This window comes from Bos indicus, chromosome 21, assembly GCF_029378745.1.
Source record: "Bos indicus isolate NIAB-ARS_2022 breed Sahiwal x Tharparkar chromosome 21, NIAB-ARS_B.indTharparkar_mat_pri_1.0, whole genome shotgun sequence".
In the NCBI taxonomy this organism is placed as follows: domain Eukaryota; kingdom Metazoa; phylum Chordata; class Mammalia; order Artiodactyla; family Bovidae; genus Bos; species Bos indicus.
This window is the reverse complement of record NC_091780.1, coordinates 59,488,822-59,502,877: the sequence shown is the minus strand read 5'-3', so window position 1 is coordinate 59,502,877 and position 14,056 is coordinate 59,488,822. Positions and strand designations below refer to the sequence as shown.

At 52.3% G+C, this 14,056-nt stretch overlaps 1 protein-coding gene across 2 annotated transcripts; it reads right to left on the bottom strand.

Annotated features, from left to right (window-relative positions):
• Nucleotides 1-1,309: 1,309 nt before the first annotated feature.
• LOC109575332 (serpin A3-8) lies at nucleotides 1,310-10,652 on the bottom strand. Of its 2 annotated transcripts, none has more exons than XM_019983320.2 (5): nucleotides 10,490-10,652; nucleotides 7,991-8,626; nucleotides 5,871-6,144; nucleotides 2,797-2,947; nucleotides 1,310-1,736 (listed from the first exon to the last, which is right to left on the bottom strand). In XM_019983320.2, the coding sequence occupies exons 1-5, from the start codon at nucleotides 10,635-10,637 to the stop codon at nucleotides 1,539-1,541; spliced, it is 1,407 nt and encodes a 468-aa protein (XP_019838879.2). In that variant the 5' UTR covers nucleotides 10,638-10,652; the 3' UTR covers nucleotides 1,310-1,538. The 2 variants fall into 2 exon arrangements, with proteins under 2 accessions (XP_019838879.2, XP_019838881.2); XM_019983322.2 differs by having other exon boundaries at nucleotides 10,494-10,618.
• Nucleotides 10,653-14,056: the final 3,404 nt, after the last annotated feature.

Here is a 14,056-nt window from a genome sequence, read left to right as displayed (position 1 = left end):
GTCATTTTCCTACCAGTCATTTCTCCTCATCTTGACCCTCTATTTAAATCCCTTTAAAGCTTCCTAGGACTCTATGGAAACTTCTCAGAACCCTAGCTGAGTGTCAGGGACCTGGTTCTCCAGCGGCTCCATCATGGCCCCAACCTCTCTGCAGCCCCTCCACATCCTGCTCCAGTTGCGTCCAGTTTCTTTCCCTACTTGATACTTTTCCACTCATTTTTTTTTCCCCTAGCTGGAAATATTCTCCGCTCTGTTTACCCTCAACCTTCTATTTTTCCTCTACTGGCAGAACTGAGATCCCTTCCTCCAGGAAGCCCCCCCCTTGACTTCCCCTGAGTTTGGTTCTCCCCTCTCAGCCTCCTTGTTCATCACCCATCTTCCCCATTATACCCTAAGTCCCACGAGGGCCATAGCTGAAAATCCTTATAGGCAAAATGGGTTTGTGGTTTAGTGTTCCTCTGACATCCATCTGGTTAGGATAATATCCTGCCTGCAATAATCTCTAGCAGTATGGCCTTTAGGGAATTACAGAGCCTCTCTGTGCCTCTATTTCCTCATTGGTAACACAGAATGAGGAACAGCAAGTATCTCGTGTGATCAGCTCAAGGACTAAATGCGGTCCGAGCAGGCTGCCTGGCATAGAGACCTCAATCCTGCATTTGTGGATGATGTCTTTATTGCCCGGAGCTGTTCTCCCTGGAGATGACAGAGTCCCTGATCACAGCAAGGGGAGGCAGGGCTGGGTGTTGCTCTTACTGCACGTGTGTGCTTACTGCTCTTTCACTCCCAGGACACCTCTTCTGCCTGCTGATGGGGATCCACTGGCAGGGGAGGAGGTAGAACTGGTCAGGAGGTGACAGAGCTCAGCTGGAAACCTGGAAGTAGCTGGTCTTCCAGGCTGGGGTGCTGGGTGGCAGAGGGGTGATCCTGGGGGAGGAGGCCCAGATCAGCTGCAGGAGGGAAGGGTCCAGGGGCTGTGCCGGAAGAGGTCAGGTTGGAGCCCCCTACAAGTGAGCACGAGGGGACATCCCAGGTCTTGGGGAGAGAGCCGTGACCTTGGACCTGGAATCAGAGCCCCTGGAAGTGGGCTTTGGGCAGCTGGGCCTCTCCCAGTCCTGGGCCTGCAGTCCAGTGGGCTTGGACACAGGCACAAAACTGGCTCCTGGGCTGGCTGGTGAGGCTGAAGCAGAGGGCCTCAGAAGTAGGGTGGGCCTAGTGTGTGTAGGATGTCAGAGGGGCTTGTCCCTGGGGCCCAGGCAGCAGCAGGGCATGGAGTCAGGCAGATCAGGGCAGAGACAACAGGAAAGAGTCCAGTCCAAGGAAGGTGCTTTATTGCTGGCGTAGGGCTCAGTGCCTCCTCCTGAGCAGGGCAGACCCCGTGTGCACAGGGGCCCCCAGCATTGTCACTGTCACCTTCCCGAGGGTGAGCGGGTGGGGTTGGATGGGGGGCTGCTCCTCGGTGCACAGAGGTCAGGCTGCTCCGAGGGACCAGGGCACCCAGCTCCTTCTTCAGTGGACCCACCATTCGGAGGGGAGCTCTAGGCTTGACTGGGGTTGGTGACTTTCCCCAAAAAGATGATGCTCTGGGTGTCTTTGAGAACTATGGCAATCAGGAAGGGCCTGTTGAAGCTCAAGGGGATGTGATTGTTTATGGATGTGATTCCCACCTTGACTCCCGTGGCAGCAGCTCCTTCCGTGCCCTCCTCGCCCACGTCGAGCACGGCCTTGTGGACCACCTGTGGGGACGCCAGAACATTATCCACTGGAGATGGGGGAGGCAAGATGTGAGCAGGGGCCTGAGCGCCTCTCAGGACCGACCCGACGTTCATCCACCTGCTCCTGGTCTGCACTGCACTATCAACCTGTTCAATTTGTCTGTCCTCCCATCAGACTGTCAGCTGGTTTGCCGTCGTGATGCATAGGTGTGCAAAGTGAGGTTGTCAGTGGTGGGTCGAGGGTTAGAGAGGCACAGAGCCAGGACTCCCTGATTGTGGAACCCTCTCTGAGTCCAGAGACTGTGATGCCCCCGAATTCCCCCTAGTGTAGGGGCAGGGGCCACATCAAGGCATTTTGTTTTCTTGCAGGGAACTGTCACAGTCCTCCAGGTCCAAGCAGCAGATTTGGGTGGAAACAGCTCTCCTCCTCTCCTGTCCCAGCTGACATGTCCCTGAGGCCTTGGCTACTTTGCCTAGGACGTGATTCGCCATCCCTGAACCCCTCTGGCTTCTTAGCACCGTGTCTGCTTTATCAGGTCCCCTGGCAGGTGGGGTGCAGGAGAGACTGCAGGGCTGTCCAGCACCTGCCCCCCTCATTCACTCTGATTCCTCTGCTTCTCGGATCGCAGTACCAGGACCTCTGGTGTTCTTCTTTCCTGCTCTTAGTGTATATTCATCACGATGGCCCTGAGCCACTGTTGGTACCTATTACTTCTTACCTGCTCTGCTGGATTCTGCATGCTGGATAGGAACTATCACCTCCTTTTACAGATGAAGAAAACTGAGGGCTATAGGATTTGCCTCTATAGGAGTGAAGAGTAGAGCTTGGCATGGGGTCCACTGCTGATATCACCCAGGTCTTTCCCAGTGATGGAATCCCTTTTACATATTTCAGGGAATGTGGGGACAACCCCCAATATGATGGTAATCCAGCTCTCCTAGGCCTGGGGAGTCCTGGAAAGGGCTACTGAATTATAGGAAAGTCAAGGAATTTCTAAATTCAAAATTAGCCACGCATCTGCCTGTCTGCCCCCATTCAAGCTCCTAAAAGAAGGATGAATTGTCCAGAATTTGGACTCACCTGGGAAACCTCTAGCTCGTGGTCATCTGTGATTCCTGACAGGTCCGCCTCCTGGGTGAAGACTTTCTTAATTTCCAGCTGGGAAAGTATGTCTTTCAGCTTATAGTCAGTGGCAATGGAAAACCTTGGTAGGTTGAGTTCATGTATCCCTCTAGGAAATATGAAAAATGAACTCATGCTTGACTCAGCTTGATCTTCCGTGGTTTACTCTCCAACCACCACCTTACCCCTGGGGGGAAAAGTACTCCTTTCCTCAAGTTTCTAGACCCATCTGGCTAACTCTTTCTAATTCATTAATTATCCTTTCCTTTCTGCAGGAGTCTAACCTAGGGACAGTGCACAGAGGTTGGGACCTGGCCCTGTTCCTCCCCTGCAAGCTTGCAGGGCACAGGAAACACCCTCCTCCAGCATGGATTCCACAACTGCTGGGAGACTGCTGCTCCACAGGCACTGGGAAGGCTTCCTGCAGGAGGTGGCATGGAGCCTGAGTCCCAGGGGAGGGGATGGATCTGACTGGGTGAAGAGGAGCTTATGAGGAGGTGGATGCACTTGCAGGAATGTGGGAAGCCTGAGGGGCTGATCCACAGCACAAGAGTGGCCTGAGTGTGTGTGGCAGGGAAGGAAGGAGCTGAAAGGGGCTTGGAGGGGAGCTTGGGGGCTGGGGGCTGCAATAAAGGGACTTGGGGGCCTGAATCATCCTATTCAGAGTCTCTGTCTTGCCTTCCTGGTGAGTTCTGTGGGAGTAGGGCTGCTGCTTCTGAGCAGAGCCACCAGCAGATTCTTGGAGCAAGAGATGCTGTCTCCCTCCTTCTCTCTGGCATGCTGCAATTCTGAACTGATGGCCTCCCTCCTTCTCTCTCTCTCTCTGTGTTTCCCTTAAGACTCCTGTCAGGGTGTCTGGTCTTATAAATGCCAAATATGACGAGGCTGTGACTCCCCTTAAGCTCTGGGTCCTTTAGAAATACAGAGGTAACGATTCTCCTCGTTGTCATTTCTCATTTATTCACTCATCCTTTATCCATTTACTCAATAAGATATTACTGAACATCCTCCATGGACCAGGAGTGTGTAGATCCATGTCCCCTCAGGGCTTTAAATCAAGGTGTGTGGTGAATATTCTCTCCATTTACCACTATTCGCTGGTCTCCTGCCCTATGGTAGCTCTTGGGGTTGGAGGGGGAAGGGTTGGGAAGGGATCACAGGCAGGGCGAGGGGGTCCTGTGTCCTGGGTCTCCTGGGATCTACAGGGTGGAGGGGTTGGGAATCAGGAGCCCCAAGGTGTCAGGTCCCCTGGATAGGAGTAGGGAAGGAGCTACAGCTTCTACATCACTTGTGGGAAGATCTCTAGTCCCTTATGGTTTATAAAGTGCCTCCCACACCCATCCCCCCTGGGTCTGCAGATCCCACACTCAGAACGGAGGGTCAAGGACACCCCTCCCCTCATAGCAGGGAGCTGAGCCCCAGAGAAGCACAGAGAGTGGCCGGGGGAGTGTGAGCCTAGGAGTGGGACTCTGGGTCTGGGGCACCCCTGCCCCCCTCATGCTGCCCACACCCCCTCCCTACCCGCCCCTGCAGACCCTGGCCCAGCACTGCCTCTCCCCTTGTCCCCCTGAGATAGGTCTCCTGAATCCCACCTCCTGGCCTGTGTGTCTACCCTCTGTTTACCCAGAGCCAGAGCCCTCCCCACACTTGCTGCTCCTCCGGGTCCAACCCCCAGCGGCTCCCCTGGGTGACCCCCCTGGGCTCCTGGTGCCTTCCCTGCCTCATGCTTGTCCTGTGCAGGCAGTTCTTCACTAGGTACCCTGGGCGATCCTTTTAAAACATTACTCGGATCATTCACTCTTTGGGCCAAAACTTTGTGACGAGTTTCCATTTCCCTTAGATGGGGGGAGTCAAGGGGTCTGCCTCAGTTCAGTTCAGTCGCTCAGTCGTGTCCGACTCTATGTGACCCCATGAATCACAGCACGCCAGGCCTCCCTGTCCATCACCAACTCCTGGAGTTCACTCAGACTCACGTCCACCAAGTCAGTGATGCCATCCAGCCATCTCATCCTCTGTCATCCCCTTCTCCTCCTGCCTCCAATCCCTCCCAGCATCAGAGTCTTTTCCAATGAGTCAACTCTTCGCATGAGATGGCCAAAGTACTGGAGTTTCAGCTTCAGCATGGACCCATGTAATCTGTATTCCCCCTGGTTTCCCTGACCTTGCTCAGCTTCCCCTCTCACTCCCTCTGCTCTGCTGCTCTGGCCTCACTAATGCTCAGCCACACCAGACTGGCTCCTGCCTCAGAGGCTTTGCATTGGCTGTTCCCTTGGCCAGGAATGCTTTTCCCAACACATCCACATGGCTCAGTCCCTCACCTCAAACATCACCCAAGGATACTCTATTTACAATCACAAACTACCTTTGGGAATAATGATCTTTTTCCTTTATTATCCCTCACCTCTGCATTTCTCACCTCTGAAAGTAACAAATAATTCAGTTATTTTATTTGTTTCTTGTCTATCTCCTGCAATTACAAAGTAAGTACTGTGAAGGTAGGGGATGTAGGGGCTTATTTGCCTACTTACCCTCAGGGTCTAAATTATTATTATTATGAGAATAGTCCCTGGGGCGTAGCATATCCTGAATTAATCTGTTCAGCCAGTGTTGAGTGGATGAATGAATAAATGAGTGCTTATGATGGAAAGACCGTGCCAAGCTGGTCCTCAGCCTCTGTCTCACCTGAGCCCTCAGCTGCCTACAGTTCCATCTTCCTCCCTCCGCCTACAAAGGGTGGCACCATAGAGAGAATGTGCATGAGTATTGGGGTTGTGTTGAGGGTCCTCATGACTCAGCACATGTTAGAGGCAGAGGAAACCTCAGCCACTGTCCCCTCTGAGGTCATCATCTTGTAGAAGGAGAAATTCAAGCCCAGACACACACAGGCAGCAAAGAGCAAGGTCATTCCAGGATGGGTTCTCCCAGCAGTTCCCACACCCTCTGGACATTCTGGAGGCCCTGTTGCTGGGGTTCAGGAGTCCAGGAAGAGGGGGAAGGATGGGCCCACAGCCCTGGGTCCTGGGGACAGTCACCTGGGGTACAGTGATTCTCGCCACCTCGTCAGCATCTCTGGGATCAGCTTGGCTTCCAGGTCCTGCATTTTGCCCTCGTCGGGGAGGATGAAGAGGGCGCTGTCATTGCTGGTGTACGTGAGCTCCACCAGCGTGCAGTCCAGCTCCTCGTCCCGGAAGTAAGGGGTCACCAGGTCCCCAATGCTCATCATGGGCACCTCCACCGTCTTGTTCTTGCTCACATGGAACTGTGACTTGTAAGTTTGTTTGGGATCAAAGGGCGTCCTCCACTGAGCTGGAGGCGGAGGGATAGGTGAGGAGACTGTGAGTGCAAAGACTGTGCCCTCTCCCTCCCCCTTCCCCTGGTCCCTGAGAGGGAAGACACTCCCCACACCAGCAGCCCCCATGCCACGTGCCTCTAGGGCTGGCTCTGCTAGGTGTGACCATACACGTGGGAAGGTAGGTAAACACTGGGAATGGAAGTGAACACAGATCAGGATTGAAAAGAGGAACACGAAGCAAAGCTGGTTAGTTGTTCTACATGAGCAATCAACAGGAATGTGGAGGGCATGGGCTAGACAGAGGTGAGGCTGGGCCTGGGGAGGTACGGGACCTCCTGGTCCTTCAAGGGAACAAGTGACCAGGGGTTAGTCATTGGCTTTTCAGGGAGGACACAGGTCCCCACAGCCTTGTGAGCCCGGCTGGAGCCAGAGCCACACGGGGACCTGGAGGGCAGGGCGGGGTCAACAGAGGAGAGGACTCGGGTCTCCACTCAGGAGGATGGATCCTCGCTGAGGCCAGGACTTCTAGGGGAGTTCAGGGCTCTGGGGCTTCAGGGAATGTGTATCCACCCCCACCTCCTGCTTCGTTTCCACCTCTGCTTCTGTCCTCATGGTGAGAGGCAGGGGCAGAGGGAAAGCAGGGCTGGCTGGTGTGCCCCTGGGAAGGAGATTTTGGAGGAAAAATCTTAGGATGGGATGGTAGAAGAAAGCACAGGAGATACAAAGAACAATCCAGGGAAAGTCAGCCCCGAATTCACATTTCAGAGCAATTCCATTCTTGGCCTTCATTTACAGATGAAAACGTTGGCCCCAGAGGGCCGTTCTGAGCTCTGCCAGGAATCCTTAGCTCAGGGCAATCTTGTGCTCCACATCTGGTGGGTCTTAGACACCTGACCACTTCTGACTCAGTGATCCTCTCTGGATCCCTATTGGCCCTTCTTGCTCCCTGTGCAAAATCCATCTGCCTCTGCTCTGCCCCTTGTGAATATCCAGGCTGAGGTTTGCCATGCTGACCTCCTGTCACCGGGACCAGGCATCAGACCAGCTTGAAGCTGGGAGAGGATCCTGTCTAGGAGGCTCCCTTCTGTAGAGGCTGCCCCCGGATGGTGGCCTGACCTGTTCCACCCTAAGCTGATAGAAGAGCACAGATGAAGACCCTGGGGACGCGCAGGCTCCTCAGAGTCTGTGTCACCGTGAAGCCCACCAGCCTCACTGGGAGCCTCCAGAGACCAAGTCCCCCGGCAGGTCAGAACCAGCCCATGGTGGGCAGGGCCGAGGGTCCTGAGGGCTCCACCACCACCTCATTAGGAAGGACACACACAAGAGTGATGAGTATGGGAAAACCCTTCCTCTAGCAGCCGGGTAAGATTAAGTCAAAACAAAACTCTCCCTCTGCGTCAGACAAAGAGTTAGCAGCTTCCGTGCACTAACGTCCTATAATGAGCATTGGAGTTTGGGAAATCCCGAGACGATCAAAGCCAATGGTTGGTGCAGGGTCTTGATGCCCCAGCATCCTGAACTGAGGGCTCGTGTGCAGTCACTAAGTCCTGTCTGACTCAGTGACCCAGTGGACTCTAGCCCACCAGGGTCCTCTCTTCATGGGATTTTATAGGCAAGAACACTGGAGTGGGTTGCCATTTCCTCCTCCAGGGGATCTTCCCAATCCGGGAATCGATCTCATGTCTCCTGCATTGTAAGGCAGGTTCTTTACCACTGAGCCACCAGGGAAGTCCACTCCTCTATAGTATTTTGCCTAATGACACAGTTGGCTGACCCAGAACAGAAATAGCCTGAAATTACCAAAAAAAAAAAAAAAAAAAATTTGTTCATTTCCTTCTGAATACCAATCTGGGCACCTACCTTTAAAGTAGATGTAATTCACCAGAATCACCTTTGTGAGTGGGTCGAGGTCCTTGAACAAGTCCACAATTTTCCCCCGAGTTTTATTCTTCACATAGTCATTTATTAGACTCTTGGCAGTTTCAGGATCCTTGAAGTTGGTCGAGAAGGCCTCGGAGGTGTACAGCGCCAAGGCATCTTCCCTGAACTTGTCCAGCAGCTTTAGCTGCTCCTGCACGAACATGGTGTTGCCCACGCTTAGCTGCAGCTCATTGCTGGGTCGACTGAGCATCTGCAGGAGGTGCTGGAAACCTTGGTGGATTTCTCTCTCGGGAGTCTCTGTGAGGTTGAACTTGAGACCCTCCAGGATCTCTGTCACAGTGGGGCCACGAGCCCCCAGGGACAGGAAGGCCAAGGCTATGGAGATGCTCAGAGGGGAGAAGATGACATTCTTATTGGGGTTCTTCAAAGCCAACTGCTTGTAGAGGCTGAAGGCGAAGTCAGTGTTGCTTGAGGCTAATGAGTGGCCATCCACAGACGTCCCTTTGTGCCGTTCTTCTGGGGTCACATTCTCTGGGAGGCAGTGGACCCTGGAGCAGAGCCCAGACACCAGGAGCCCCAGAGCCAGGAGGGGGGACATTCTCTCTGCCCTCATGTCTGAAAAGCAAAGCTCCTTTCAGTCCGCATGTCAGATGACGTCCCAACCCCCGCCACTGTCCCCCGTGGTCTCTGTTCTCTCGGCCCTGCTGCTCTGTGACCTTCCAGGGATAGGCACCCTGCTGGGCTCCCAACACACACGAGGAGGCTCTGGGCTCCCTCTCACCCTGTGATCAAGTGCTGTGATCATTAGCAATCTCCCCAGTGGAGAGACTGGGCACAGAGAGGGGAAGGGGCTTTTCCAAGGTCACACAGCAAGCAGTGGTGTAGTGGGGGTGAGGAGCCTGGGGTGCCTGGCTCCAGGGTGGGGAAGCTGGTTGATGGGTGTGAGGTGCTGTCCAGCGAGACCCATCTCCCTCTTCCCGGGAGCTGATACTATCAGAGGGCCTAGGAAGCAGGGCTCCTTTCCCACCATGCCCCCTCTGTGTCCCCCCAAGAAGGAGCCCTGCACTGATCAGAGGACACAGCACCTGTCCCCACCTCTGAGGACAAGGGTGTGACCTCAGGGAGGCTCTCCCATCGAGGTGCCTGGTTACAGTGAGGGTTCAGGAGAGAGGCCGCCACAGGCAGTGGGAGCCATGCTGGAGCCTGGCTGCCCTGAGGAGGGTTGGTGTAAAGAACAAGGAGGGCAGAGCATTCTGCTCAGCCCCTGCCACGTGGACATGTGGAGGGTGTTTCCAGCAAGAACCGGGAAAGGCCTCCTAGTGGGGAGAAGCAGGGTGAGCTCAGAGTCTCAGGGACCTGGTTGAGGATGTCTTTTGGACCACTGTGAGTGCTGTGTGTTGACGAGCAGTGACTGAACCTCTCTGATCCTCAGTTCCCACCTCCGTCCAACATGTGGAACGGCTCAGGTGACATACAGGAAGAAGGTGCTGGGCTCCTAAGAGGAGTTCCAGACGTGTCACCCCCTCCACTGGCCACCCTCTCTAGGACTCTACAAGCCAGACTGTGATCCCTGGGGACAGAGGACCGAGATACTGCCCAGATGCCTCAGGAGAGACTGAGGTCAGACTGGTGGCCTCAGCAAAGAGGGCTGTTTCCCTGCAGCCTCTGCCCCTCATCTCAGAAGAGAGAGGGCTGCTGGGGTGGGAGGGGGGAAGGCGAGACAGACAAGAGGCAGAGATGGGAGGAGATTGGAGGGGAGAGGACGACGGCTGTAGGGCAGGAAGCTGAGCTGATTCTTGTCCAGAGACCAGGGAAAGGCCTTCACACAAGCCTGGGGAGAGAGGCAATCGATTGCCTAAACTGTTAGTTTACTCAGGAGTGGTACAATGGTTTTTGCTAAATGAGTTAACCATTTTCTTCCAAAACTATTCCTGGAGTATTCATTTGTTCTGATTGCATGGTTGCCTCTGCTTCTGAGCAGTCTGTCCTTTCAGTGCTGGACGACTCAGCTCCTGTCTGCTTGCTGGGGTCCCTGGAGGGACAGTGGAGCCCGGGAAACCCCCCCGGAGACCCCGGAGCCTCTGTCCAGAGGGACCTGGTGCACTAATTCTGTCCCCAGAACTATCTGAGAGCAGCACCCTGTGCCAGGCAAGGAGACGCACCTCAGGGCCCTCGGAGGACCTCTGACCTGATGCTGGATACACAGCTGGATGGGGCACAGCTGGCTCAAATCACAACCCCAAAGACTCAAAAGCAGAAATGCCCCCAGAAGCCCTGGTGGCACATCCCTCCCTTTTCAGGATGAACACTGAGACCCAGAGAGAGGACTGATCTTCAGAGGACTCAGAACCCTCCCAGCATTGGACACACGTCCTCCTGCCTCCCTCCTGCCTCAGGCTCTACTGACCCCTGACCGAGGCCAGAGCCACCCTGGGAAAGGGGTCCCTTGGCTCCCAGTGTGGGAGCATCACGAATTACCTGCCTGCGAGAGCGGGATGTGGGCAGTGAATCCGAAGCCGCCGCCTGCCCAGATATTGGAGTTTCGTCTCTTTGTTTGTCTATTTATCCTGCAAAGATCTCTTCTCTGGCTTGTGAAATATAGGCCTGGAAATGGGCAGATGAACATTTCTGGTAACAGGATTCATTAGGTCTACACAAACAATCTAGTTACCGAAACAGGGTTGTTTTTTTTTTTTTTTTTTCCCTTAAAAAATAGCCAGTAAATAAATTCACAAAAAAATCTTTCCCATGTTAGAGTTTTCTTCTGTTTATGAAATACTCACTGAGGAACGTGTGACAACTCAGAAAACATCAAATGAATCATTGAAAACTACTCCAAATTATTGTTCTTTTTAAAGAGTTATTGACTCTTATTAGTGTTTTATTCCTGGTCTGATATCGTCTTTAAGGATCACAGAGAAACCCCAAAAATGTAGAGAAGGGCTTGCAAAGTATTTCCCAGAACGCTAGCGCCCAGGGAAATCCAAGTTAACATTGTGTTGTGTTTCTTTATTAGTCGCTTTTCTTTGAAGTGTGTGTGTGTGTGTGAGTGTGCACATTTGCATATGTGATAGGACAGGATTTTAAAATGCAATACACTCTTTGTTTACAGCTTGATTTGTAAGTTGAAGCACTCCTCCCCCACTCCCACAGAAGGGGTGTGAGCCCAAGGTCCCCAAAGGTCGTCCGGAGTACAAGTGTTTGGCCTCCGGTCTCCAGCACCATCTGTCTGGGGGACCTGCTGTGACTTGGACACTGCCCTGCTCTCCTTCACTGTTGGTTCATCCTAGGAGCTAATCGTCCTCCCTTTTTGATCTTGAGGTCTTCTTAGCTGTCTCAATGAGATAATTTCAGGTATTTCCTGGGCTCATGGGAAAAACCTGTCCCTTCATCCATCATAGTCACATCCCTCCAGCTATGACAATTCCTAACAATCCCTGCCAGACTTCTGGAGATCCCTGGGGTTCTACCAAGCACAGTTTGCAAACCACTGACTTAGTGATGTTGGGCTTCCCTGATGGCTCAGCAGGAAAAGAATCTGCCTGTAATACAGGACACCCGGGTTCGACTCCTGGGTCAGGAAGGATCCCTGGAGCAGGAAATGGCAACCTGCTCCAGTATTCTTGCCTGAAAAATCCCATGGACAAAGGAGCACAGGAGGCTAAGGTCCAGAGAGGTTGCAAAGAGTTGGATACCACTGAGCACGATGATGGCTTTGAGGTGAGGGTATGGCTTTGGCATGAGGTGAGCTTTGATCCTGAAAGTACTGCTTACCAGTTGTGTGATCCCAGGATATTTATCAAAAATCCGTGGACTTTAATCTCTTTATCTCTAAAATGCAGATAAGAAAGTTTCCCTGACTGGAAAGAGGTGGGGGAGGTGTCTCCATGAAGAGTTAGTCAAATAACACTAGGTGTAAGCTCTCAGTTCAGTTCAGTTCAGTCGCTCAGTTGTATCTCTTTGCAACCCCATGGACTGCAGCACACCAGGCCTCCCGATCCATCACCAACTCCCAGAGTTTACTCAAACTCATTCTATCGAGTCGGTGATGCCATCCAAATATCTCATCCTCTGTCGTCCCCTTCTCCTCTTGCCTTCAATGTTTCCCAGCATCAGGGTGTTTTCAAATGAGTCAGCTCTTTGCATCAGGTGGACAAACTATTGGAGTTTCAGCTTCAACATCAGTCCTTCCCATGAACACTCAGGACTGATCTCCTTTAGGATGGACTGGTTTGATCTCCTTACAGTCCAAAGGACTCTCAAGAGTCTTCTCCAACACCACAGTTCAAAAGCATCAATTCTTTAGCAGCTTTCTTTATAGTCCAACTCTCACATCCGTACATGACTACTGGAAAAACCATAGCCTTGACTAGACGGACCTTTGTTGGCAAAGTAACGTCTCTGCTTTTTAACATGCTGTCTGGGTTGGTCATGACTTTTCCTTTCAGTCCTTTCAGTTCTTTTCCTTCCATGTCCTTTTAGTCTCCAGTAATTTCCAGAATTGATGATATATTTTGAAGTTACAGAGAATCCCAAAGAAAATAGTAGCTAAAATAAGACTATAGCTTATTTTTCCCTTGTAAGTCCTAATATTTTAAGCAGTGGGTTGACATGTTGATTCCAATTTGTCAGGGACTAGCTGAGCAACTTCATTTTCACTTTTCACTTTCATGCATTGGAGAAGGAAATGACAACCCACTCCAGTGTTCTTGCCTGGAGAATCCCAGGGACGGGGGAGCCTGGTGGGCTGCCGTCTATGGGGTCACACAGAGTTGGACACGACTGAAGCGACTTAGCAGCAGCAGCAGCAGCAGCGGCTATTGACTTCCTATGGGCTTCCTTTGTAGCTCAGTCGGTAAAGAATCTGCCTGTGGTGCAGAAGACCCGGGTTCAATCCCTGAGTTGGGAAGATCCCCTGGAGAAGGAAATGGCAACCCACTCCAGTATCTTTGCCTGGAAAATCTCATGGACAGAGGAGCCTGGTGGGCTGCAGTCCATGGGGTCGCAAAGAGTCGGGCATGACTGAGTGGCTAACACAAGCTGCTTGTATTCTTCATGTTTTTATTGCCAGGGCCCAGAGGGCTCATTGCTCCATCCACCTTCCATTTAATGGGAGTCAAGAGGGGAAGCTGGCTTGAAACTCAGCATTCAAAAAACTAAGGTCATTTGGTCACGATGCTATATTCAAAAAAATAGCATCCAGTCTCATCACTTCATGGCAAACAGAAGGAGATACAGTGGAAGCAGTGACAGATATTATGTTTTTGGGCTCCAAATCACTGCGGACAGTGACTGGTGCTGGTTTATTTGCTAAGTTGTGTCTGACTCTTGAGACTCCGAAGATTGTAGCCTGCCAGGCTCTTCTGCCCATGGGGTTTTCCAGTGAAGAATACTGGAGTGGATTGCTATTTCCTTCTCCAGGGTGTTGACTAAAAAAAGATGTACAACTTGAGAGCTGTGGGGCAAAATGAGGCCTGCAGCCCTGGAGGCAGCATCTCAGACAGCTCTGAAAAGTCAATATATAAGGTTTTGGTGAAGGGGGAGTTCAGTACCATAAAGCACTCAATTTACAAAAGGTTTTTGTTAGTCATGAGGGTCTGATGTCAACTTGAAGGGAGTTAGTGCTTCTCTAGATATGAGGAGATGCAAGGATTGAGATCATAAAATCTCTTCCTAAAAACCTCCAACTGTCTAAAGACCTGTCCCACCAGAGTCCCTGGAGCACAGAGCGCCTCACTGCACCCTGAACTCCCTCAGGGGTTGCTGAGGGTCAACAGCTATAGCAGCATGGGGTTCAATCTCCATAGGGGCAGATGGCAAACGTCTTTGTTGTTCAGTCCTTGGCAATGCTCTTGGTAAGTGCCAATCTGTAGTTGACAAGGGGATCTTCCCAACCCAGGAATCAAACCCGGGTCTCCTGCATTGCAGGCAGATTCTTTTCCAACTGAGCAATGAGTGCACCCATGAAATTAAAAGATGCTTGCTCCTTGGAAGGAAAGCTATGACAAAACTAGAAAGCATATTAAAAAGCAGAGACATCACTTT

Bases quoted from the DNA above. Each gene is read 5' to 3' on its own strand.
- LOC109575332 (XM_019983320.2), bottom strand. From the start codon at position 10,637: ATGTTCATCTGCCCATTTCCAGGCCTATATTTCACAAGCCAGAGAAGA. The intron at 8,627-10,489 runs GTAATTCGTGAT...TTTGCTTTTCAG, and splicing joins CATCCCGCTCTCGCAGGCAG to ACATGAGGGCAGAGAGAATG. The intron at 2,948-5,870 runs GTGACTGTCCCC...CATATTTCCTAG, and splicing joins CGAGAATCACTGTACCCCAG to AGGGATACATGAACTCAACC.